The sequence below is a fragment of the Heptranchias perlo genome, chromosome 10 (assembly GCF_035084215.1).
Source record: "Heptranchias perlo isolate sHepPer1 chromosome 10, sHepPer1.hap1, whole genome shotgun sequence".
NCBI lineage: Eukaryota > Metazoa > Chordata > Chondrichthyes > Hexanchiformes > Hexanchidae > Heptranchias > Heptranchias perlo.
In genome coordinates, this window is record NC_090334.1 from 37,123,624 (window position 1) to 37,151,494 (window position 27,871).

At 41.0% G+C, this 27,871-nt stretch overlaps 1 protein-coding gene across 8 annotated transcripts in view; it reads left to right on the forward strand.

Moving 5' to 3' along the window:
* The window catches only part of ralgapa1 (Ral GTPase activating protein catalytic subunit alpha 1), a 227,405-nt gene that overhangs the window by 158,284 nt on the left and 41,250 nt on the right, over positions 1 to 27,871 (forward strand). For all 8 annotated transcript variants that reach the window (XM_067991491.1, XM_067991483.1, XM_067991488.1 and 5 more), the window contains 3 exons: positions 8,712 to 8,867; positions 14,183 to 14,341; positions 18,938 to 19,065. In XM_067991491.1, the coding sequence (XP_067847592.1) occupies positions 8,712 to 8,867; positions 14,183 to 14,341; positions 18,938 to 19,065 (443 nt within the window). The remainder of the gene's footprint in view (positions 1 to 8,711; positions 8,868 to 14,182; positions 14,342 to 18,937; positions 19,066 to 27,871) is intronic.

Genomic DNA, 27,871 nt, shown 5'->3' on the forward strand with positions numbered 1-27,871 from the left:
AGTTTCTCCTCATCTCAGTTTTCAAAGAGCAGCCCCTTATTCTAAGATTATGCCCCCTAGTTCTAGTTTCACCCATCCTTGGGAACATCCTTACCGCATCCACCCGATCAAGCCCCTTCACAATCTTATATGTTTCAATAAGATCGCCTCTCATTCTTCTGAACTCCAATGAGAAGAGTCCCAATCTACTCAACCTCTCCTCATATGTCCGCCCCCTCATCCCCGGGATTAACCGAGTGAACCTTCTTTGTACTGCCTTGAGAGCAAGTATGTCTTTTCTTAAGTATGGAGACCAAAACTGTACGCAGTATTCCAGGTGCGGTCTCACCAATACCTTGTATAACTGCAGCAATACCTCCCTGTTTTTATATTCTATCCCCCGAGCAATAAAAGCCAACATTCCGTTGGCCTTCTTGATCACCTGCTGCACCTGCATACTAACTTTTTGATCATCTTGCACTAGGACCCCCAGATCCCTTTGTCCTGCAGTACTTTCCAGTTTCTCGCCTTTAAGATAATAACTTGCTCTCTGATTTTTCCTGCCAAAGTGCATAACCTCACATTTTCCAATATTGTATTGCATCTGCCAAATCTCCGCCCACTCACCCAGCCTGTCTATATCCCCCTGTAGGTTTTTTATGTCCTCCTCACTCTCCACTTTCCCTCCCATCTTTGTATCATCTGCAAACTTTGATATGTTGCACTCGGTCCCCTCCTCCAAATCGTTAATATAGATTGTAAAGAGTTGGGGACCCAGCACCGACCCCTGCGGAACACCACTGGCTACTGGTTGCCAGTCCGAGAATGAACCGTTTATCCCAACTCTCTGCTTCCTGTTAGATAACCAATCCTCCACCCATGCCAGAATATTACCCCCAATCCAGTGATTCTTTATCTTAAGCAATAATCTTTTATGTGGCACCTTGTCGAATGCTTTCTGGAAGTCTAAATACACTACATCCACTGGTTCCCCTTTATCCACCCTGTACGTTATGTCCTCAAACAACTCGAGCAAATTTGTCAGACATGACTTCCCCTTCGTAAAGCCATGCTGACTTTGTCCTATTAAATTATGTTTATCCAAATGTTCCGCTACTGTCTCCTTGATAATAGATTCCAAAATTTTACCCACCACAGATGTTAGGCTAACTGGTCTATAATTTCCAGCCTTCTGCCTACTACCCTTTTTAAATATGGGTGTTACATTAGCAGTTTTCCAATCTGCCGGGACCTTTGCCGAGTCCAGAGAATTTTGGAAAATTATTACCAAAGCATCCACAATCCCTACTGCCACTTCCCTCAAGACCCTCTGATGTAAGCCATCAGGTCCAGGGGATTTATCCGCCTTGAGTCCCATTAATTTACTGAGTACCAATTCCTTAGTGATTTTAATCGTATTTAGCTCTTCCCCCCCCCACCCCCCCCCCCCCCACCCCTCGAGCCCCCTGTTTGTCCAGTGTTGGGATATTCTTAGTGTCCTTTACCGTAAAGACTGAAACAAAATATTTGTTCAGCATTTTTGCCATTTCCATGTTTCCCACCATTAATTTCCCGGTCTCATCCTCTAAGGGACCTACGTTTGCCTTAGCCACCCTTTTTCTTTTTATATAACTATAGAAACTCTTGCTATCTGTTTTTATATTTTTTGCTAATTTATTTTCATAATCTATCTTCCCTTTCTTAATCAATCCTTTAGTTACTTTTTGCTGTCTTTTGAAGACTTCCCAATCTTCTATCCTCCCACTAAGTTTGGCTACCTTATATGTCCTTGTTTTTAGTCGGATACTGTCCTTAATTTCTTTACTTAGCCACGGATGGCTGTCATTTCTTTTACGCCCTTTTTTCCTCAGTGGAATATATTTTTTTTGAAAGTTGTAAAATAACTCCTTGAATGAACACCACTGCTCATGTACCGTCTTACACTTTAATCTATTTTCCCAGTCCACTTTAATCAATTCCGCTCTCATACCATCATAGTCTCCTTTATTCAAGCTCAGTACGCTTGTTTGAGAACCAACCTTCTCACCCTCTAATTGGATATGGCATGTAACCATGTTATGGTCGCTCATTCCAAGGGGATCCTTAACTAGGACATTATTAATTAATCCTGGCTCATTACACAGGACCAGGTCCAAGGTTGCTTGCCCCCTTGTAGGATCAGTTACATACTGCTCAAGAAATCCATCCCTAATACACTCAATAAACTCTTCCTCAAGGCTGCCCTGCCCTATTTGATTTGTCCAGTTAATATGATAGTTAAAATCCCCCATAATTATAGCTGTTCCCTTATTACATGCCCCGACTATTTCCTGATTAATACTTCTTCCAGCAGAGTTGCAACTATTAGGAGGCCTATATACTACGTCCACTAGTGTTTTTTTCCCCTTATTATTCCTTATCTCTACCCAAACTGTTTCATTATCCTGATCCTTTGTCCCAATATCATTTCTCTGTATTACAGTGATTCCTTCCTTTATTAACATAGCCACCCCACCTCCCCTTCCTTCCTGCCTGTCCTTCCTGATTGTTAAATAACCTGGCATATTTAATTCCCAGTCGTTGTCACCCTGCAGCCATGTTTCTGTAATGGCCACAAGATCATACCCATACGTAGTTATTTGTGCCGTTAACTCGTCCGTTTTGTTACGAATGCTACGTGCATTCAGATAAAGAACTTTCAAATATGTTTTGTGACACTTAGTTCCTGCTTTTTCCTTTTTTAACACTTTACCTTTTACTCCATACCTTCCGTCCCTTCCTGACACGCTTTCCTCTGTCTCCCTGCTCAGGTTCCCAACCCCCTGCCACAGCTTTGATGCTGGGTTAATCGCCTTACGCCTTCTAGTTTTTATTTTTTCTGTCGTGCCTAAAGTACACTTTCTTTCCGCTGCTCTACGCTTTTCCCTTTCACTTGTTCTTGAACAACTGTTTGTACTATTTGTATTGTAGATTTCCCCTGGGTCTTCCCCTCTCTTGCTGCTCTCAATTTTATTCCCTTCTGACTCCCCGCTCAGGTTCCCATCCCCCTGCCACTCTAGTTTAAACCTTCCCCAACAGCACTCGCAAACACCCCCGCAAGGACGTTGGTCCCGGTCCTGCTCGGGTGTAACCTGTCACGCTTGTACAGGTCCCACCTTCCCCAGAACCGGTCCCAATGTCCCAGGAATCTAAATCCCTCCCTCCTACACCATCCCTGCAGCCACGCATTCATCCTGTCTATTCTCCTGTTCCTATACTCACTAGCACGAGGCACCGGTAGTAATCCTGAGATCACTACCTTTGAAGTCCTGCTTTTTCATTTATCTCCTAACTCCTTAAATTCACTTTGCACGACCTCATCCCTTTTTTTACCTATGTCGTTGGTACCAATATGGACCACGACTACTGGCTGTTCACCCTCCCCCTCCAGAATGCCCTGCACAATTGTGGGCACCCCACTTTAGGAAGGATGTGAAGGCCTTAGAGAGGGTGCAGAAAAGATTAACTAGAATGGTTCCAGGGATGAGGAACTGGAGAAGCTGGGGTTCTCCTTAGAGCAGAGAAGATTAAGAGGAGATTTGATCGAAGTATTCAAAATCATGAAGGTTTTAGATAAAGTAAATAAAGAGAAACTGTTCCCATTGGTGGAAAGGTCAAGAACCAGAGGACACAGATTTAAGATGATTGGCAAAAGAACCAAAGGCGAAATGAGGAAAATTTTTTATATGCAGCGAGTAGTTATGATCTGGAATGTGCTGCCTGAAAGGGTGGTGGAAGCAGATTCAATCATGACTTTCAAAAAGGAATTGGATAAATACTTGAAGGGCTATGGGGAGAGAGCAGAGGAATGGGACTAATTGGATTGCTCTTACAAAGAGCCGGCATGGATGCAATGGGCCAAATGGCCGCCTTCTGTGCTGTAACCATTCTATGATTCTAAGAACAGAGTGTCCTGGGGGTGTACGTACAGAAATCTTTGACAGTGGCAGGACGAGTTGAGAAGGCTGTTTAAAAAGGCATACGGGATCCTTGGCTTTGTAAATGGAGGCATAGAATACAAAAGTAAGTAGTTATGCCAAAACTTATAAAACATGATTAGGCCCCAGATGGAGTATTGTGACAGTTCTGGGCACCACACTTTGGGAAGGATGTCAAGGCCTTGGAGTAGGTGCAGAGGAGAATTACTAGAATGGTACCAGGGATGCCGGACTTCAGTTATGTGGAAAAACTAGAGAAGCTGGGATTGTTCTTAGAGCAGAGAAGGTTAAGGGGAGATTTGATAGAGGTATTCAAAATCATGAAGGGCTTTGATAGAGTAAATAAGGAGAAACTGTTTCCAATGGCAGAAAGGTCAGTAACCAGAAGATACAGATTTAAGGTAATTGGCAAAAGAACCAGAGGCGACATGAAGATCAAAAAAATTTACACAGCGAGTTGTTATGAACTGAAATGCACTGCCTGAAAGGGTAGTAGAAGCAAATTCAATAGTAACTTTCAAAAGGGAATTGGATAAATACTTGAAGGGCTATGGGGAAAGAGCAGGGGAGTGGGACTAATTGGATAGCTCTTTCAAAGAGCCAGCACAGGCACAGTAGGCCGAATGGCCTCCTTCTGTGCAGTATCATTCTATGATTCTCCTTCAATCACCTAATTACAAGTCATTTCTCCTCCATCCACAATATCAGACATACAACTGAACTTAACTATTCATAAACTGAAAAGTACAAACTATTCAGCTTCACACCACCTAATGAACAAAACCCACCAACTGAGATAATGATCTTCCTAAGCCATTTGGGTTTTCTCAATAATGATCCATTTCAGCATCATTTTTACAAAGCTCCATATACCAACTAAATACAAAATCCTATTCTTGTAACATTTGAATACATAGTCCCACAGAGCAATGGAATGTAAGTTTAGTCTCTCACATGGCTGAGTTGCTGATCTCGGCTTTATTGCTTGTGGGAGGGGATGGCTAGGAGGTGGTCTTATCACTGCTCCCAAGCATCTCCTAGCAACTGGCTTAAATGTGGCACTGGCAGAGAGCTAAAAGTAGGTAGTATAACTGCCCACTCTGCTTGAGGAGGTACATGCTCTAGAAAGGAGAGAAAAATAGGTGCTGTGGAGGGAATTGGAGCATAATGTACTCTCAAAAATAAAATAAAAGTATAGGTACAAACAATGCAGTTCTTTTATTTTCAATAAATACACCCACCAGGTCATTCTGAAAGATAAACTAATGGTAGAAATGCTTGAAATCTGCCTACAAGCAAAATGTTCAGCAAATATTTGTGTTGTGGACAGGTTTAATAAAGGAATCTGAGCCAGTGACTGACAGTCTACAAACAAAGGTGATATCTGAAATGTACAACAGCACATTGGTGCATAATTAACCAAGCAGGGAGTAAATATGCATTATAATATTTCCACAGCATTATTTGAATAGAAATTATATTCAGCTCTATGAAAGAAGGGGAAGTCATGTCGGACAAATTTGCTTGAGTTCTTTGAGGACATAACGTGCAGGGTGGATAAAGGGGAACCAGTGGACGTAGTGTATTTGGACTTCCAGAAGGCATTCAACAAGGTGCCACATAAAAGATTATTGCTCAAGATAAAGAATCACTGGATTGGGGGTAATATTCTGGCATGGGTGGAGGATTGGTTATCTAATAGGAAGCAGAGAGTTGGGATAAATGGTTCATTCTCGGACTGGCAACCAGTAGCTAGTGGTGTTCCGCAGGGGTCGGTGCTGGGTCCCCAACTCTTTACAATCTATATTAATGATTTGGAGGAGGGGACCGAGTGTAACATATCAAAGTTTGCAGATGATACAAAGATGGGAGGGAAAGTGGAGAGTGAGGAGGACATAAAAAACCTACAAGGGGATATAGACAGGCTGGGTGAGTGGGCGGAGATTTGGCAGATGCAATACAATATTGGAAAATGTGAGGTTATGCACTTTGGCAGGCAAAATCAGAGAGCAAGTTATTATCTTAATGGCAAGAAACTGGAAAGTACTGAAGTACAAAGGGATCTGGGGGTCCTAGTGCAAGAAAATCAAAAAATTAGTATGCAGGTGCAGCAGGTGATCAAGAAGGCCAACGGAATGTTGGCGTTTATTGCTAGGGGGATAGAGTATAAAAACAGGGAGGTATTGCTGCAGTTATAAAAGGTATTGGTGAGACCGCACCTGGAATACTACATACAGTTTTGGTCTCCATACTTAAGAAAAGACATACTTGCTCTCGAGGCAGTACAAAGAAGGTTCACTCGGTTAATCCCAGGGATGAGGGGGCAGACATATGAGGAGAGGTTGAGTAGATTGGGACTCTACTCATTGGAGTTCAGAAGAATGAGAGGCGATCTTATTGAAACATATAAGATTGTGAAGGGGCTTGATCGGGTGGATGCTGTGAGGATGTTCCCAAGGATGGGTGAAACTAGAACTAGGGGGCATAATCTTAGAATAAGGGGCTGCTCTTTCAAAACTGAGATGAGGGGAAACTTTTTCACTCAGAGGGTGGTAGGCCTGTGGAATTTGCTGCCCCAGGAAGCTGTGGAAGCTACATCATTTAATAAATTTAAAACAGAAATAGACAGTTTCCTAAAAGTAAAGGGAATTAGGGGTTACGGGGAGCGGGCAGGAAATTGGACATGAATTTAGATTTGAGGTTAGGATCAGATCAGCCGTGATCTTATTAAATGGCGGAGCAGGCTCGAAGGGCCGATTGGCCTACTCCTGCTCCTATTTCTTATGTTCTTATAAAGAAGCAGTACAATACTGTCTTCCAGTTGAGACCATTTAGCTCTCAAATATCCCTTAATTTTGAACATACTAAGACATAATTGAAAAAATCTCAAAAATAAGAAGCAAAATAGGTTGACATTTGTAATCAACTTAAATACCAGAATTTAAAATATTACTATGCCCCTGTAATGAACTCTGGATAAATGCACTTTGTGGTGTAGCACTGAGTTCTTAGTAGCTTTCAGCCAGGGCAGCAATCAGGGTCTTACAACTGATCCCACTGTTCGTTAGTATGCGGCAGAAAATCCAGAGCAGAAAATTTGCAGGGCTATGGGGAAAGAGTGGGGAAATGGGACTAACTGGATTGCTCTTACAAAGAGCCGGCACAGCCTCGATGGACCAAATGGCGGCCTCCTGTGCTGTAACCATTCTATGAAATTCTCGCCCATTACTTTCTTGGGGTAAATTGATTGGTAGGTTTTTATCACTGTTTAAACTTGGAATCTGGTTCATTATTTTCAGTTGAAAACACTCATGCCTCTGAGTCAGAAGGCTCGAGGGTTCAAGCTGCACTCCAGGACTTGAAAACATAGGCTGATGCTCCAGTGTAGTACTGGGACTGCTGCATTGTTGGAGGTGCTCTCTTTTAGGTGAGCAGTTGAACAGCGGCTGTATGTGCCTATTCAAGTGGATGTAAAATTAGCACTTTTCGAAGAGCAGAGAATCCTCCAAGTGCCCAGGCCAACATTCCTGCCTCAATCAAGACCGCCAAAAATAGTTTAATGGCTATTAATCTCACTTCCTGTATGTGGGTCCTTGCTGTGCAAAAATTGGCTGCCACGTTTTCCTACATAAGTGACAGTAGTTCAAAAGTAATTGATTAGCTGTGAAGCACTTTGGGATGTCCTATGGGCTAAAAGGCGCTTTATAAATATACCAACCCTTTCTCCTTACCACCCTTTCTTCCTCCGTTCTTTCCTCCCTCCGCCTCCTGTAGGTTCATGGCCTCTTATCGATCTTCCATGTTTGGAGATTGGCCCGTGCTGTTGACACATGAAAAGATTTAACATTTAAGATGATGGTTATACTGGCCTCACTGGTTTCCAATCCAACCTAATATGAGGCAAAGTCATTAGTTTCACTTGAACTCCTTCTCAAGTAGCTTAAACATTAAAAAAAAACAATCTTTGAGGGGAAGATCTTTAGTCTACATGGCAGAAGATTTTCTTAAAGTACTCCGAATTAGCCCAAAGTCCTTGTCATTGTCCCGTAAGAAGAAAAAGCACTCTGGTCAGAAAAACTTAGCGATTCCTAGGACATGTACAGGACTCTGCACCAGAGTAGCTCCAAAGCATTGACTGGGACATCAGCTACCTCATTCATGTGACGCCAGAGCAGAAACATCTAGCTTCTCAGGAACACTGTGACCCTCTGATGGTTTACAGTATAATTGCTGTTGCATCGGTACAAGGAAATCCTCTGTGCTGCCAGGCACTGAGGATGGATCCAGGACATTCTTCATAGCAACTGGCTTCCAGTGTTGTCACTGGGCTATCTCTTCCACTTTCTTCTGAAAACCTCCATTCTGGAGTGTAGCAGAGTCATTAGAAATTGCATTAGGCTATGGGAAATATCTGACTTGCCATTGGCACAATTCCTACGTCATACTATGTTCTTAGCAGCTACCAGAATTGATTTCTTGTCATCCCAGTTACCTCCAGCTCCATAATGTTATGCCACCTAATATACAAAAAAATTCCCAAGTGGGTCAGCATGTTATTAAATGTTTATCACTTGGGAGTTCAGTTATCTCACATGGTCAAAAGTCTGAGGTAGCGTACACATATTTACTAACAATTGTAATATATGCTTGTGTCATTTTGCATTCTCTGGTCTCAGCGAATAGATATATAATTCATATCCATGGTATTGTTAGATTTAGTTTTCTTATTTGTATTCTCATTTCTTATTGTTTAAGGTGAACCTTACTAATCATTGTGGCTTCATGGGTGGACTACAACGAAATAAAAGCACTGGACTCTCAACTCCATATTTTGCTACCTCTACCGTAGAAGTAATGTTTCATGTATCCACAAGAATGCCTTCTGATTCGGATGATTCTTTAACAAAAAAGGTATGGTTCACAAGAGTTGATATAGCTACATAGTAGTCCAATAACACTACATTTTCTAAATTAGTAAATTCATATATTGAAAGAAATTCACATAATTAAGTGCCAACTTTATTTTACTCCAGTGTCACTTTGAAATGAAGTATCTGGTTATGAAATTGGATGATGTACCAATCAGTTATTCATTGTTGCTGGCTTGTTACTATTATTATAATGAAATCATCTGTTAAAAATTCTCATAGACTTATTCTAAAATTCATTATTTTGACTGTTCCTAGTGTTGCATTTCTCTAAAATTTCATTCATATAGGTGAGCTATTTTAGCTATTATCAATTGTGCAATAATAATATGCTGTAATCTGCAAAGTAAGCGTGATAGTATTGAGTTCATTAGTTCTGCCTCCCTACCCCCATGCCTGGAGGACATTTCAATTCCCATTAGAAAAAATGGAAGCCCCTAAGGATAGGAAAGAATTAAATATTACACGGGTTTAAGGAGAAAAATGCTAAAAGAATATTCAGGAACCAAACACTGATTGTCCATGTACTGTTATTCCCACTTTCCTTCTATCTGGACACGATCTTGGTTGAGAGTAGTGGTTCTGAGGTGGCACCAATTAAGTTCTATTTAGATTGCAGTGGAAAATTTTAATTGTGAAAGCTCAAAAGGGAAGAGAGAATTAAAATGACCAGTTTTATGAAGGCACTAAGCCATGAGCAGTAGGACACCGCAATCACAATTCCCCACACAAATTTTAAATCTCACCAAGGCTATTTGAGGAAGCAATTGAACAGGCCGAGCACCTTTCCAATAAGGAAAGGAAAATTTGATTATTTTGCCCTGGGCTGTGCTCAAGCCAAGTGATCCATTTAAAAAATGGTATTGGCAACAGAAGATCATCTGCCCTAATCTGGTTAAGAAATTGTCAGAATCTGTCAACAAGTTACTTTATAATCTCTCTTACTGCCATCATGTTTAAGAATCAGACCCATTGTCAAAATGGCCATCGATTGACAGCTGTGCAGTAGCTTACTACAATTGTTGAAATGCCTAAATTAAGAGGAAAGACCACTACAAAAAATAAAATTGTCTATTCACTTTTGTGTTGTCCTGAGGTCTTAAGTGGATAGGGAGACTTGTGGATGTTATAGAATCGTAGATCTCTGGGATTCCTTGATTTCAACCCCTTTGTATTCCAGCCCCCTTGAGATGAAGGTTAACATTCCATCAGCCTTTTTAATTATTTTTTATACCTGTCCACCAGTTTTTAGTAATTTCTGTACATGGACCCCTAAACCTGTGTGCTCCTCCACAGTTCCTAGCTTCTCACTATTTAAAAAAATACTCTGATCTATCTTTCTTGGACCTTACACTTTCCCACGTTGAACTCCATTTATCACAGTTTTGCCCACTCACTTTATCAATTAATGTCCCTTTGCAACTTTCTGTTCCCATCTACACTACTTACTGTGCCACCTAACTTATTGTCGTCAGCAAACTAGGATATACAGCTCTCTATTCCTTCAAATAAGCCATTTATAAATATAGTGGAAAGCTGAGGCCCCAGTAGAGATTCCTGGGGGAAACCACTAGTCACATCCTGCCAATTGGAGTACATACCCATTATCCCTACTCTGTCTTCTACCTCCTAACCAGTTCCCTACCCATGTCAGAAGGTTGCCTCCAATTCCATGCACTTCTATTTTTGCTAATAGTCTCTTGTGTGGAACCTTTATAGAATGCCTTCTGGAAATCCATATAAATAACATCCATAAGCACTCCCTTATCGACCACGTTAGTGACCTCCTCAAAAAAATTCAACTAGATTAGTTAGACATGACTTACCCTTTACAAATCCATGCAGGCTCTCTCTGATCAGTTCATATTTGTCCAAGTGCTCAATTACACTCTTCCTCACCTCAACTCTTTGGAATTCACTAAAAGAACCTCCACCTTTCCACTTCTCTCTCCACCTTTAGAAGTCTCCTTAAAACCCATCTCTTTAACTAAGCCTTTGGTCACCTCCCCCCCCCCGCCCCCGACAAAGATCCAGCATTCATTCCTTTCTTCCTCTGAAGTGTCTTAAGACTTTATTCCACTTTAAAGGCGGACTGTAAATGCAAGTTTATTATACTACACCTAAACTTATATCACAAATAGGCAGTGATCCAGCAGTACTGATTTTCTAATGTAAGATGTCATTAGTATATTTGTTATAATGCATTACTGTATTTATAAGGCCTTACTAACATTGTCTATAGAAAATCAGCAGCTAACTTTTTCTTCAAATAATGCTAAAGATTTTTGGCAAAATATTTAGAATCCTGTATGCTGTGCAAACATTGCCTCCGAATATAAAAATTGAAAAATGTAGCTTTCAGCACTAATGTGGAGAATGAGACATCCATTCAACATGTTACTCCATGGCATAATTATTTTCAATCAAAAGACAAGTTTTGTGCCCTGTGGAAAGTTCAACAATTTGCTTCCTTAATTGTTCAATTAATCATATATTCTTGTGTATTATTGCAATAAAACACACATGTGCACGGCAGGTAACCTACTATCAGGCCTTTGTTTACCCTGCTTTTAAACTAGAGTCCTAGGATATACATTAGTTATTTTTTCTCTCTCCCTTGGAGGAAGTGCCTAATCTCAATTGATAGTCACCACTTACCAGTAATACTGCAGAGGTCAGTAATTCACCTTTTGTAAATTGCATTCAAGATTCTAGTTTAAGCTCAGATTTAGAAACTACATCTATACTGCTGTTTGAAATGGAATATGCAGCTTTTCAGGAAGGAAGTATAAGGCTTAATTATTTTCTTGATAGGAGAAATTCAATATTATGTAGGACCATGCAATGTCAGAATATTGAAAATGAACTAGCAAATCATACAGTATTTATAACTGCCTGGATCAAACAAAAAGGCATTGTGTGTTCTACGCCCTATTCTTTCCCTGAAGCAGTGCATGAACTTTCTTTACCATTGCAAAAACTTGCCTTTCCTTCATCAAATATATTATGCTGTCAAAAAAAAATGAAATGAAAGTATTGCATGGGCCAAACGTTGTGATTTTCTTCATTTTAATGTATATTATTGCTGATATAAAGACTTTGTACTTAAGAGAAGTGTGATATTAAAAAGCTGGGGTCAGAGTTTCCTGTATTAAATAGAGTTCATTTACTATAATATAGGAATTGAGCAATAATTGGATGGATTGTCTAATCTCATGAGCAGCCTCAATGTACATTTAAGGTCATTTAATATAGTGGGAAAACAAGTACAGGCTATAAATATGCTGTGGGAACATTTCATCCCCCTTTGTACTGTGGTAAATGACCATCTGTATTGGTATTTTTCTACAGAATTTATTAAATTCTATTATAATGAGTTGAAGCTTTGTCCTACTTTGAATCTTAAAACTTGTATTCTGTTACGAACGAACAATAGGATATCTTTAGGCTGTCCCCTCTTTCACCCAAACATACATCTTCGGAGGTGATGATCTATTTACTGGACATACTAACAAGCAGCAGCTGAAGTTTAATATTGCAGTATAACTGGTTGATCTCAATAATTAGTTCAATACATCTAATTGGGTTAGATAGTCTTCAGTCAAGAAAGAAAATTCTTCAGCAATAGCAAATGAACCCAATTTATAGTACACAGATTTTTGGGGTTATGCAGAAAAAATAATGCTTGAAAACCGAATCTTTGCTTAAGTACTATTTGAAGCACAGAAGAATCATGATTCTATACAGTCAGGCCAAAGATATACCAACAGGTTTAGGATGCATATAAAAAGGGAAAATTGTGAAAATGTTGAAACAAAATAAGAATTGATTACAACATTGGCATTGCCTGAAAAATACTATAGAATAGCCACCTGGGAGGGGGAGCTATGTACACAAGCAGAAGTAGGAGTGTGGAGAGTGTATTGTGCTGTGAGGTGTGATTTGATAATTTGACGAAGAAGGTGAAAACTTCAAAATGTTATACTGAAGATTTTAAAATAAATAAAATATACTAGTTGACCTTCTGTGGCAGCGTACATGGTGAGTCAAGACCAGGCATGGTCTTTAGAAGAAGCAGGGTTAGAGGGTGAAGGATAATTGGATCATGGTACACAGACATAATTCAGTCCCCATTTTAAAATCAAATATTATATCGTAATTTTAATACCATATTTTAAATTTATATTAATGTTTATAGTTCAATAGCAAAACTTGGGGGAATTTGGGAAACAGAAAAGTAGAATTGGTTAGGCGTTCCCATTCTGCTATCTTTTTCTAGTTACTGCGTGTATCAGTTTATGCAGAGACTGTCTTTTAACCACAAAATGGAATCTGGACACAACTCCACGTAGCATAGCTTCTTCAACACTCCTCTCCTTCCTCCTCCGACTCCTCTCCTTCCTCCCCCCCCCCCCCCCCCCCGGCCGCGCCTCTTTCTCTCTTCTCTTCCCCCCCCCCCCCCCCCCCCCAATGACAACGACTACCCCTCCTCCTCCTCCTTTCCCCCAACGACGCCTCCGGCTCCTCCTCGACTCCTCCGCTCTCTCACCTCTCTCTGCGCATTAGGTGATCTTAACCCATTTTTCTGCGTAATAGATTCATCTCCACAAATTCTTTTGCATTGGTTGTCAGCAGCAGATCTAGGACGGTGTCCTAAGCTAGAAGTAAAGTGTACTTACTTTTTCTTTTTGGTAGGTCTGTTTGCTAGTTAGTGGCTTTAAGTTGCCTTTTTTCAGTCATATGGTGGAGAAATCTTTATGTAATTTTCAGTTACTGCTTAGACTGAAAATGCCATTCCAACTGCACCATGTTGCATGTTGGCCTGATGAGACCAAGCTCAGTTGATCCAACATTATAGCTGCTGGTCAGTTGCACATTTTGGCTTCAAAATGTCCATAGTGATGGAGACCCTTCCCAGGAACAGATGCCCACGACAGCCACCTTCATTGTCTTCCATAACTGCATTGCACTGAATAATTGAGAGGTCCCACATAGAAGCTAACAAAAAGACAGGTGCTGTTACCAGACCAAAAAGGCTTTGTTGTCTACATATCCCTAGTCCTATCAGAATCAAAAAGAAGAACATTTAAGTAATCAGCATTTTCTATATATCTCCATTCAAGTAGCCAAGTGTCATATGCATGCTTGTTCTCTGAACCTATTGGGGCAAACTGGAAGAAATGAAATGACCTACCATAGAGCTCATTTGTTAAGACTGAAGTATTGATTTTATGTAGTTACTCAAGTTACTAAATATTGTAATTTATGCTTTTGTTCTCTTCCTTTTATTTTGGGTAGTTGAGACACCTAGGGAATGATGAAGTACACATAGTGTGGTCAGAGCATACAAGAGACTACAGAAGAGGAATCATTCCCACAGAGTTTGGTGATGTCCTCATTGTTATTTATCCAATGAAAAATCATATGTTCAGTATCCACATAATGAAGAAGCCTGAGGTAAGGAGCTCCTCTTGTGTGTGCATTATTTAATATCTATATAGAACTGAATTATTAATAATACCAAAATATTTGCACACTTTTATATTTATGTTTGAGAACTGCAGTTGGAACACATGCTATTTTTTTGCTACTGTTTTCTTCTAAAAATTCAATATTTTAAATCCAGCATTTTATTTTAGGTACATCCCACAAATAACACATCTGATTCTGCATTAACTTTGTTTTTAAAAAAAAGGACAAAGTAAAGTTTATAGTATTGAAAATTACAAGACCATATTGTTTAGAATTGATTTTTCACATATTCAACCTCCACATATGAGTCATATTATTTTCATCCCACTGGAGCAAAATTACCTGAGACAATAATCCTGGTTTGACAGTTGTGATCATCTCAGTCAGGGTTGAATAGCTAGTTGCTTTTCTCCTTTTGTGAGCAGTAGTTCTTTGTCTCAAGAAAAAATTTGCAATCAATTCTGTGATTATTAAAAATCAGTTCATAATTTCTTTTACAGTTCTAGAGTTATGGAAGAGACTTTATTCCAAAAATGAAGTTTCTCAATCTTTAAGGTTCTTGGACCATTTATCTGCCATCATCTTGAGTGCACATTCACAGCAATCTGCATAGCTGAGCCCAACCCTGGTGTGTCTCTTCTAGCTTTTAAAATTAACATCCAGTGCCACAGACTCATCTGAAAGGCAGGCTTCAATGATATTTGTTGACATTGCGTTCTACCATCTAAGTCATGCAATCGTCTGAATCATCCCTCAGGTTAGGGCTCAGTGTAACTGACTAATTTACTGGAAGACCATTCTGGCTACAAAACTGTTGCAGTTCAATTCTTCCTGGTACAGAGACAACTTCATTACCCAGCTCAGGACAGAAGCACTCTGCCAGTCCCAGGTCAGATGAAAAATTCAAGCGTGAGCAGTAAATAGTCTCGGTACAAGATTATTGCCACAAAAATACACCAATCAAGCTATGTTCAGCACTGGCTTACAGTCATGGAGAAGGTGGGCGGACACCCAACTGTGTTGTTTTTCTTATATATAAGTCAGCCAAATTTACAGGTTTCACTGCAGGTCCAGCGAGAGCTGGCATTGCTTCCTGTCAAATGAACAAAATGATTCAACTGACTCATCTTCCAGAACCACCTGAAGCAATCATTTTGGCTCCAGAAGTGCAGGTTGACTCTTAGCAGTCTCAACAGGACAAGGACCAAGTCACAGATATCAGCATTCTTGCAGGAGGAAGAGCAAGGAATATAAAACACTGTTTAGGCCTCAGCTGGAATATTGTGCTCAATTCTGGGCACCACACTTTAGGAAGGATGTCAAGGCTTTAGAGAGGGTGCAGAAGAGATTTACTAGAATGGTCCCAGGGATGAGGGACTTCAGTTATGTGGAGAGACTGGAGAAGTTGGGGTTGTTCTCTTTAGAGCGGGGAAGGTTATGGGGAGATTTGATAGAAGTGTTCAAAATCATGAATGGTTTTGATGGAGTAAATAAGGAGAAACTGTTTCCAGTGGCAGAAGGGTCAGTAACCAGAGGACACAGATTTACAGTGATCGGCAAAAGAGCCAGAGGCAACATGAGGAAACATTTTTTTGCGCAGCGAGTTGTAATGATCTAGAATGCACTGCCTGAAAGGGTGGTGGAAGCAGATTCAATAGTAACTTTCAAATGGGAATTGCATAAGTACTTGAAGGGAAAAATGTACAAAGCTATGGGGAAAGAGAAGGGGAATGGGACTAATTGGATAACTCTTTCAAAGAGCCGGAACAGGCTCGATGTGCTGAATGGCCTCCTCCTGTGCTGTACCTACCATGATACTATGAATGCCAGGATTGCTTCTTGGTTGGAAGTACAACCACAGCATTTATTGGAATGAGTAAGTACACCATAAACGATCTGGTGGATATTTTTGTTCGTCATGTTTAATTTTTCATAATGACCCTCAGAGCTTCTGAATGATAACTTGGGGATTCAACAGTTAAAGCATATTGCTAGCTTTCAGGAAAACCTATACCTTAAAGGTTTAGAATCATAGAATCATAGAATCATAGAAGTTACAACATGGAAACAGGCCCTTCGGCCCAACATGTCCATGTCGCCCAGTTTATACCACGAAGCTAGTCCCAATTTCCTGCACTTGGCCCATATCCCTCTATACCCATCTTCCCATGTAACTGTCCAAATGCTTTTTAAAAGACAAAATTGTACCCGCCTCTACTACTGCCTCTGGCAGCTCGTTCCAGACACTCACCACCCTTTGAGTGAAAAAATTGCCCCTCTGGACCCTTTTGTATCTCTCCCCTCTCACCTTAAATCTATGCCCCCTCGTTATAGACTCCCCTACCTTTGGGAAAAGATTTTGACTATCTACCTTATCTATGCCCCTCATTATTTTGTAGACTTCTATAAGATCACCCCTAAACCTCCTACTCTCCAGGGAAAAAAGTCCCAGTCTGTCTAACCTCTCCCTGTAAGTCAAACCATCAAGTCCCGGTAGCATCCTAGTAAATCTTTTCTGCACTCTTTCTAGTTTAATAATATCCTTTCTATAATAGGGTGACCAGAACTGTACACAGTACTCCAAGTGTGGCCTCACCAATGCCCTGTACAACTTCAACAATACATCCCAACTCCTGCATTCAATGTTCTGACCAATGAAACCAAGCATGCCGAATGCCTTCTTCACCACCCTATCCACCTGTGACTCCACTTTCAAGGAGCTATGAACCTGTACTCCTAGATCTCTTTGTTCTATAACTCTCCCCAACGCCCTACCATTAACGGAGTAGGTCCTGGCCCGATTCGATCTCCCAAAATGCATCACCTCACATTTATCTAAATTAAACTCCATATGCCATTCATCGGCCCACTGACCCAATTTATCAAGATCCCGTTGCAATCCTAGATAACCTTCTTCACTGTCCACAATGCCACCAATCTTGGTGTCATCTGCAAACTTACTAACCATGCCTCCTAAATTCTCATCCAAATCATTAATATAAATAACAAATAACAGCGGACCCAGCATTTTATCCACTGGTACCACAACCAATCACTACTTTAATCTACTACTGTATTTTTTGTCAGTAATTGTACCTTCATATGCTGCTGCATCAGGAACTGTTTCCAAGTTCGATGAAAGTCTGTGTTGCTTCAGTTTGTGTTTACCACTCACCTCTAGTATGGAGAGTAGTATGGGAAAACACAGAAGTGTCCCAGTTTATTAAACATAGCCTTTCGTTCCTCAGATTTTGAGAAGTGAATTTGGTTTTAAGCAAATTGTCCAGACCTTTCCAACTGTGGATTCTTATGAGTTTGGGTAACTTAAACAAATTACTTCATTGGTCCTTATCTCCACAGAGAGTTAGTGAGGTGCACATTGTTGGTAAACCCACCTTACCTTCCTCGTGTGCGTCTAGGGAGAAAGGAAGGATGGAGCATGAGATTGATTCTAAGATTGCGTGTGTTCTACTTTGAGGGCATCACCATGCCATGTTTTATCTGCCACCCAATGTTGCTTCCATTTGAAACGAATTATCACTCAATTGACGTGCAAAAGGTATTAGATCTAATACACACCTCGAACAAAAGATCTTTGATCATCTATGCAAATCATTTCTTTTGGGAACATGATTTTAGATATATGCCTATTTCCAACAAGAATTTAGCAAAGTAAGTAATTTATTGTATCTCTCTGGTGTTCTTTGGCAGCACAAGACCCACTAGAGAAAATTAACGCTAATTACTTGTACGGCAGCCACATATTAGACCAGTGTGGTTCCTCTAGAGGCAATCCTGCAAGACAGCGACCTGGAGCAATATGCATGCTTTTACTAAACATTGTTTTGATTTCACAGCTCAATGCTTTGACACTGCTGTGTTCTAAGCAGGCCTGAAGAATATATTTCTTAATCCTACCACCATTTTTTTTGTATTTCTTTGGCCTATTTTCTATGTGTATGTGGAGGTTGATCAAATAAGAAAAACATTAGGTATGGTCGTCTTCATTCTTTGAAAAAGCCTCCTCATGGAGAACTTGCTCCATTTGCTCGCCCTGATCTAGCGTGGCTTGGAGCTATTCTGCTATTTTATTGTATGTTTCAGTGCTCTTGTTGTTACCTGGGTGTCAATGCTCTCTTCTGGGCAAGGAACACAACCCAGAGCTAAGCCTTTTATACAACAGTGGAGAAGATCACCTTACCATGGTGTGATTTTCTTAAAGGGACGGTATTCCAGGTAATGTCCCCCTTCCTCACCCACTCGTCCCAATTTAATAGTAACAATATCATATTTGTATGTGAAGGTTGAAAATTTCCAAGGAATGAGGAAGAATGTGCCGATTTAAGTAATTAGCATTCTCCATACATCACCATTCAAGTAGCCAACAAAAATTTTAGACTCAAATTAGATACTTTTTAGCTTTTAGCAGTTACTTTTTAATTGTATTTCTTGCTATTGCAAAATAAATTTCGTTTATTTTAAACTAGACTTGGCTATCAGAAATCTTATGTAACTTATTGCAGTAATACAGGATGATTCAATTTGTAAAACTGAACCAAGTAATAAGCTTTTTTCAAACAGGTACCATTCTTTGGCCCACTCTTTGATGGTGCAATCGTGGATGGAAAAGTTCTACCTAGTCTAGTCCGAGCTACAGCAATCAATGCAAGTCGAGCACTAAAATCACTAATTCCACTGTATCAGAATTTGTATCCTTTTTTAAAATACTTTTTCCCTTCATCAAGATGCCCCTTTCTAACCTTAGAAACCCTCTTAAGTAAGATGGATAAATAAGGTGTATATTTCTTCATTTTCAGTGCTTCTGCTAGTGTCTAGGGGAGGAGAATCCATATGCTCAATTCTTTATTTTTGGGGGGACAAAGGTAAAACTGAAATTTCATTCATTGCATTGGGAACCAAGCTAAGAAAAATAATTGTGCAAGATGTTTTTAAAATAAATAAGGTAAGTAGTTCATTATTCTAACACATATAAATGGACCTTCTAAACCTATGAAAAAACAGTTGCGAAAATATGGAATAAATCAACTCAGCCGATGTAATTTGACAAACTTGAAAATCTATCAAAGCTCAGTGTCGTGTCTTTCTTAAATTAGAGAAGCTGAGATAACAAAATAGAACAGATTTGTTAAGTGTTTCTGTCAATACAGAAAAGCTACAGAACTACATTAGATTATCCAGTCTTTCTGACTTTACATTTAGTATTACTGTGTTTTTTAAACCTTGCTTCAAACACCATTTTATAGTCCGTAATGTGTTCGCTGCTGCATCTATTCAAGGCAAAATGAACATCACTGTTCGCACAATAGCAACTATTTTGTAATACAACAAAGATGTTCTATGAGCACAATTACAGAGAGCCTCGATCTGAAACAGGTCTTCAGTGTTCTTCTCCCATCTCATGCAGCAGATAGTTTTCTCTTCCCTGAGAAATGTTTTTGTGTTCTTAAAGCCTACAATATGAAGTTCACGCATCGGTTAACACCATTTTTGATTGAGACCTATTAAATCTTTACTAACTGATTTAACCTTAGACCCACAGCTGCTAATTGATGCCTAATTGAAACTTTGAAGAGTCCATGGGCCCTTCTCAATGATGGACACCCACAACAACTGTCCCTCTTGCCTCCTATTTTTGCATGTTTTTTTTTGCCTCATGAGGCCTGATGCAAATTTAACTCAAAGGACTGATCAATTTAATCACTGGAAGGGACTGACTCCTAGGATGTCTAATCCCAATTTTTCCCTGTGCAGGGTTTGTTGAAGTAAAGCACTTTTCTCTTCCTGACCTGGACATGAAAAGAGCATGAGCAGGACATGTTCACGCTTTTTCCTTGTCTTCACCCCCTTAAAGATGTATCCATCCTCCATCTTTAAAAATGTCCGTGAACTTTTAGGAAGCAGGCATTGGGGTTTCTCTGATCACACACAACCTCATATTTTGATATTCTATTAATATTTAGTGTATCAGCTTCATGGTCACTTTAAAATGAGGTCCACAATCTACATTTTGACGGAAAGTTCAGTGGGCTGACTGGTATATTTTGAAATGGCAGTCTATATACCAGTCAGCCTTGAATGCAAAATTCCCGCAGGTATTAGGAACAGTTAGTATTGATTACTGGGCTGTGAAAAGGAATCAGCTAATCATTTGGGATTGCTGATGTCCTGGGGGAAAAGCCCATTTTGTGTGAGAGTTGCTTTGTTTCACAGGTGTAATTAAGAAAACTAGCCTTTGAAATTTTCGTGATTGACAGCTGTATTTGATTATGGAAATCTCACAAGTATGGTAAGAGCCCTACAGAGAAGAAAACCCCAATTCCTCCTGAAAAGTAGTCAGACCTCAAAGCAATAACTGTCACCTCCATATCAAGGTTGCTTTAGTGAATTTTTGCTTCATCAGTTAACCAGCAGGGACCAATGGAACATACCATGATTATCTGATTTCATATATAAACTTCACATCATAGACATTGAACAAAGTTAAAGTGTAACCTCTGAGATCTTGAGTTTCAAAATATGTTATTTTGAAACAGATTTTGTAAGTGAAGTCAATCGCTGTAATTTCTCTTTGTGCTGTTTATTTGACTTTCACTTCTACCAGTTTATTTCTTACTAAACCTGATTCGGTTTGTAGCTTGAGATATATGATCAATCAGAGTGTTATTTGTCCATCCATCAGAATGAGACTCGGAGAATACGAGGTGTATCCTGCTATTTCCAGTTAGCTTATCAGCAGCATGAGGGTTTATTATTCACTCCAGGCGGAAAGTTACTACATCTGTCTGCTATGGAGCTTTAAGATACTGGCATTAGGATAACAGCCCAGGCCATTATCCTGTGTAGATTTACATGGCTTTGAGTTTTGGGATAGCTATCTGACACATAAAAGCTTACTTTCTCCAGGGAGAAAACCTATGCAGAGAACAGATTATTGCAATCTTCCACCATACCTTTCTTCCACTGAAAGGAAGATTTGTGCAGGGCACTAACATAATATGTAGATAGACTGAAAGGCCTTAATCAAACCATTTCTTTTTCATTTGGGTATAAAGCCAAATGGATTAGCAAGTTAGGTAATGGACTATCTTCTTGAGAACTTCATGGATCAATGTGTGAAGGATTTCTCTAGATGCCATTTGAAAGACAGACCTAGAACTGTTAACGAGCTTTTACCGAGTAATATTATCTTGACAGTTCAAGACAAGATAGGAAGTGTGAGGTCCATCCACATTGGACCAAAAGAAGACAAATCGGAATATTTTCTAAATGGTGAGAAAATAGGAACTGTGGAGGAGCAAAGAGATTTGGGTGTCCATGTGCACAAATCACTAAAAGCTAGTGGACAGGTACCATAAGGCAGCCAAAAAGGCTAATGGTATATTGGTCTTTATCTCAAGGGGGCTGGAATACAATGGGGAGGAAGTTATGCTTCAGTTGTATAAAGCCTTGGTCAGACCCCATCTGGAGCACTGGGCCTCAGGAGGATATATTGGCCTTGGTGGGGGTGCAGCGTACATTCACCAGCATGACACTGGAGGATTAAAGGGTTAAATTGAGGGCAAGTTGCATAAACTTGACTTGTATTCCCTTGAGTATAGAAGATTGTGGGGTGATCTAATTGAGGTGTATAAAATAATAAAAGGATTTGATAGGGTAGATAAAGAATCTATTTCCTATGGTGAGGGAATCCAAAACAAGGGGGCTTTATCTTAAAATTAGAGCCAGGCTATTTAGCAGGGAAATCCGAAAGCACTTTTTCACACAAAGGGTAGTAGAAATCTGGAATACTCTTCCCTCAAAAGGCTGTGGATGCTGGGTCAATTGAAACTTTCAAGACTGAGATTGATAGATTTTTGTTAGGTCAGGGTATCAAGGGATATGGATCAAAGGCAGATAAATGGGGTTGGGGTACAGATCACCCATGACCTAATTGAATGGCGGAACAGGCTCAAGGGACTGAATGGCCTACTCCTGTTCCTATATTCCTAACAGCAAGAATGGTAATTACTTAGTGTGGGGTAGAGCCTTCCTCGTCTTTCAAATGAATTTCTAGCTCCACATAGAAAACTCCCATCCAGCCTACCCATTGTTCTCTTTCTGATCTACCATGACTTGGAGCCATGTTTTACTGTATATAGTTTTGTACTAATTTCTATACTACTGTACTGTTTGTGTACTCATCAGTTGTGTAGTTATTGCTGCTACTTTTACAGGGCAAAAGAAACTGTGTAGCATGAGATCAAGGCTATAGTAGAGCAAAGCAGGTGAAAATCACTTGACATCTAGGGCTCGATTTTCCAGTGAAGTAACGGGGTCGGGGGGGGGCTCCAAAAATCAGGGAAATCCCATTCAGGTTCCCAGCCCGCTCCAACCCACAGACCTCCAGGTTCCCCATTGACGCTTCTGGGTGCGCGCGCGCCTCCCGAATGCGGAAGTCCCACTGGCAATTAAAGCAGGTGGGATGATCATTTACATAATTGTTGAGGTCGTTTAAGTACTTGAATTAGTTAATTTTCTCCACATTTTGGCAGGGGTGCAATTTTGAAGCATCCTCAGTGTGTTTCCCATGTTGCAACAGACGTGTTTCAGCCAGCAGCCAGTGGGAAATTCAAATGCTTATTTGATAGATGGAGAGAGAAGGTCACTTATTGCAGCAGGGCACTCTGTTCTTTCAGACAAAGTTTTGGCTGCAAGATCTTTGTGTTTGCACTGAAAATTCTTACTTTCCATTCAAAATTCTGCTGTTCAAACATATTTAACTACTTTGCGGACCTCCTCAAACTCTCACCGTCAGAATGGTGGGGTGGGGTGGGGGGGGCGGGCGGGCGCCATGGCTGCATTCACCACTACATCCGAGAACGAGTAACATCACCAGCCTCGCCAGGCACGGCGTTCAACTCCGCCACGTGGAGCTCCACAACACATTGCTGCACTACATGCACCTGCACAAGAGCACAGAGGGCAGCAACAGAGAGGAGCACTGCTTGAGGAGGCCCTATCCACATCTGCCACCCACATTGAGGAGGAGGAGCAGGAGCAACCCACGGGCAGAGCAGCGCCTCACCTGGCTGCTCATGAGGCCAGGGAGTCACTGATATGTAAATGGTTCTCCTAACATCAGACAGTGTGAAGAATCCAGTCCTCACACCACCTGGATAGAGCAGCGCCCACACCAGACCCCCACCCACCCACCCCTCCCTGCACAAAACAGGCCTGCAACTACACACACACACCCAGTGGGTGGCATCAAGTGTCACCGTTCATGACGAATCTCATGAAAGGGTCCTATTACAGAAGCCAGTCAAGAATGGCCAAGATGTGGCAGTAGTGGTGACAATAATAATATTTAGGGCCCTTCCAAAGACTGCTCCACCTGCACCTGTGCATGGGCAGACTCGGCCACCTGGAGAGGAGGCAGCATTGCAGGTACTGATTGAGAGGGTGGGGGAACAGGTGAGACGTGGGAGCGCTTTGAGTGGCGTCCCCTCTGCCATGTTCCCTTTCGCCATCATCCCTCCCCTGGGCCAGGACCACATCACTCCTACCACTCTGCTGGACAACAGTTTGGAGGACATGTGTGAAGCCTTGATCTGCCCCCCTGTTTAAGGTGGCAGAATGTTGTTCACTGTGAGTCCGAACGGCCGTTGTCAAGGCCTGAATGGACTCATTTGTGAGCCGTGCTTGAAGCTCAATGGAGGCTCGCCTTCTCTCCGTCGAAGACATTCCTGCACTTACCTGTGACAGTATCTCAGGGAGTTGCTCATGTCCCTGTGACACTATCTCAGAAATTCCCTCCCGTACCTGTGCCACCATTCCACTCATGCAGGAGTTGGACTCCACCATCCTCTGCGCTATTGTGGAGAGTGCACATGGCACCTGTTCCAGCACCTCGCAAATGTGCTGGTGTCCCTCGATCATTCTCCTTTTAAAGGATGGCCCCCCAGGGTTCAGTATCTGCAGCTGAGCAGAGCCTGGAGAGGAGTACTCCCACCGACGCGGATTCTCCGCAGCTGTCCCTGCCACCGGTGTCTGCTTGTGCTCGCGTGTGTGGTAACTCACCAAGTGCCAACCCAACTAACTCACTACGAGGACCCACCGAGGTGTGAGTATCTGTGCTGATAGATGGCATGCTCAGATGTGACTGCACCCTCCGAGGCCGGGTGGTCCTGTGAGGAATCTGCCTCTGCCGTCACAGCGATTGCTGAAGACCCTGTAAGAGAACAGAAGGCAATATTAAGCATCATCACAGATGTGTCATGTTGCGATGAGCATACTGAGGTGCTGAAGATGGCAAGGCATGTTAACATCAGTTCATATTGTGTGTGCTGAATGTTAAAGTTATGTCACCAGACGTTTGTCGTGTGCCAGTCTCGGCGTCCCCGACAGACAGGCACTCGAGAGTTCGGCTGAGCTCCAGCACCTCCTGCTCCACATCTGTGAGGACGACAATTTGTTGCAGCCCCCTCCAGTCCTCGCCCTCTCCCTTGCATTCTGGGCTCTCTTCTCCTATAAGGGGAGAAAGTACAGACGAGTGAGTGAGCGATGGTGATGTGGCCAACAGATGAATGCATTGGTTTGGGTGCGGCTGACTGTGAAAGAGATGCATCAGAGGGTGAGTATGAGACAGAGCCATGACATTGTATGAGGCTTGGGTTGACAGTGGTGGGGTAACTAATGGGGAGGTGAGGAAGTGCAGGTAAGTTGAGGATGAGCCTTAAGTGGGTGTGGGGAGTGATGTGACAAAGTAGTGTTGGCAGTGCAGAATGAGTTGGGGGGTGGCGGCGGTGATGTGGAAGACGAAATACAGGAGAATCAGTAAGTGTACTCTCTTTGGCTGACCTAGTACGGTCATTGAAGCGCTTCCTGCACTGGACCCAGATGTGGGAGATGTTGCTGCTGCTGGTGACCTCCTCTGCCACCTCAAGCCAGGCCTTCTTGGTGGCAGAGGCAGGCCACTTTAAAGCTTCTCCACCTGACAGCCTGTGATGCGGGTGCGCAATACGCCTGCTGTGCAGTTTTCGGACGGCAAACCCAGAAGCCATGTTAAGTGGCTCCAATTGACTCGTGATCGCATGGGAAAGGGACATTTTTTTATTGGCTTGGTTACCCACGTGCCCAATCACCCAGCCCCCCCTCCCCCCCGCCCCCAGCTGCAATCCCGCCTCCACGCCAATATCGGGGCCCTAGAGTATGGTTTTTCCACTATGTAGTGCTAGCACTTCCTAACTATATGTAGAGCTTCCATTCAGTTAGAAATGCTTCAAAATTAAAATGTCAAATTTCATATTTAGACTTGACATTTTAATTTCAGTTTGATAGAATTATGTTTTCAGCACCTCATAAAGGCATCCTATGGGTTTAATTGCACTTGGTTTGTAGATGAACTCCAAGAATAGTTGTAACCTTGAAAGAATTGAGTTTAACACCTTTTACATCACAGCCTCTAGAAAGGAAAAATCATCAGCATCTTCATCTAATCATTTGTGTGTAATTTAGATTTGTCTCACTTCTAGTACAATAAGATGGTTTTACAGATGGGTGCTGGCATGTTGCATTGATCAAAGTACTACACGTGTCTCATTGTGCCAGACTGAAGCACAGATTGCATCTTTTTATTGAAAAGAATGAACAGCTTACTGTACTGCTAGCTGAAATGAGTAAATTCTAATAGCATCAATGACTATCGATGCTTTTTTACACACTTCACATTTCTAACATGATGCAAAATGCAATTGATGCACAGAAATGTGATTTTAACAAATAAAAATTGCTATTTACTACCTTTAAAGAATCTTCCCTATCACTGCAGCGATTTAAAAATCTTAACAGTTTGCTTTATATTCAAGCTGTGCTGCATAGCTTTTCTTGGACTATGTAGAAATAATTATTACTTATACAAAGATTCTAGTAATGTAGTGTTCTCATTTATGCCAGAAGCCAGGGTTGGCTCCACTTGGAGCTCAGCCCTGAGCTATTTTTGCCCTGTATATCTCATATTGCTCAATAAATAAGGCATATATTGATTGACATGTGTTGCATGGATTGGTCTTCCTGACAGCCAGAATAATAGTAATCTGTTACTATTGATGTCTGTCTAGCTCTGATATTTCTTGCAGCTTCTCGTATCAGGACTCAGGTCAGTGATAATTTGAAGGTCATTTAAATGTTTTGATTGCTTTGTCCTGAAGAAAGCACTTTAATGGAGTTTGTTCTCCCATGTGAACAATTGGCTTGATCATACAATTACAGTTGTAATGTATCACTAGGGATCAAGAGAAATAGGACCAGAAGTAAAAATTAGACCTTTGGGGCAAGTACATGCATAAACTTTAACGTTTCTTACTTGTTGATGTGTTTGATGCTGATTAGATTATTTTTTATTTATTCAAAAGTATGAATTGAAGTCCAGTGATATGAATCACTAGAGAATGCTATGAATTACATTAACAGCTGGAAGTATAGTTTCTGTTCCCACGTTAGAACATTCATGAGACAAAAAGAAATCTCTCAAATGCTGGAAATGTGAAATAAAAATAGAAAATGCTGGAATTGCACAATATGCCAATCAACTTCTGAAAGAGAAAGATAGGTTAGTACTCCAAGTAGAACCCTTCAGAATATTCATTATAACAGAGTTGGCCAGCTTTTGCACTTGAAAAAGATGTAAGCAGGTATTGCATCTCCCCCTCCACCGCCCCCCACCAAAAAACACACACACACAACCACACATCTTGTGATTATTTAATACCTAGGAGTCAATTGTAATTGTTGAAGTCAAAGCAAAGGAAAATCGGGTGGAGTGTAAAACGGGCAGTTGACTCGCTGCTGCCCATTTCCCGCCCAATGGGGTACAGTTTAAAATCAACCCCCAGAAGTTTTAATTTTATAGATTTTTATTTTGAAGTTGAGGATTTTACATATTAGTGACTCATGAAGCATAAGCTCTTAGCTTTAATTGTAAATCTACTTGAGGGGAGATTTTTTTTTAATACAAGAGAAACTTTAGTTCTATCACTAGCACAAACCTACTTTTGTGTGATCCATGGGGAAGCAGTGAACTTCATCAAAAATAGTGAAATGAAATATCCTGATAAATATTGTGTGCAGGTAAAGAAATGGAGACTCTTGATCTGAATTTGAACCACAGCAACCAGATCATAAAAATACATAGATATATATGCACTGCCAGAGTTGCCTGACTTCTTTAATGACTCAGTCAATGTCGTTTTATTGTAGTTTAGTGAAAGGTTCAGTCACCCCTACCCTTTTCAGCAGTATTGACATTTTTCCCAATCACTTACTATTTGTTGAAGAGAAATGATACCCGGGTCTCTCACCCTCATCTTCCTTTCATTTTGCATCTCTTTGTTTTTAATGTGTAGGCTATTAAATTTTAATAACTTTTAGTTGCCAAGCCACATTTGTTGCCATCCATCTGTTCATACTGATTGTGAAAAGGCAATATTGTCAAACACATCCCCAGAATAGTGGCAC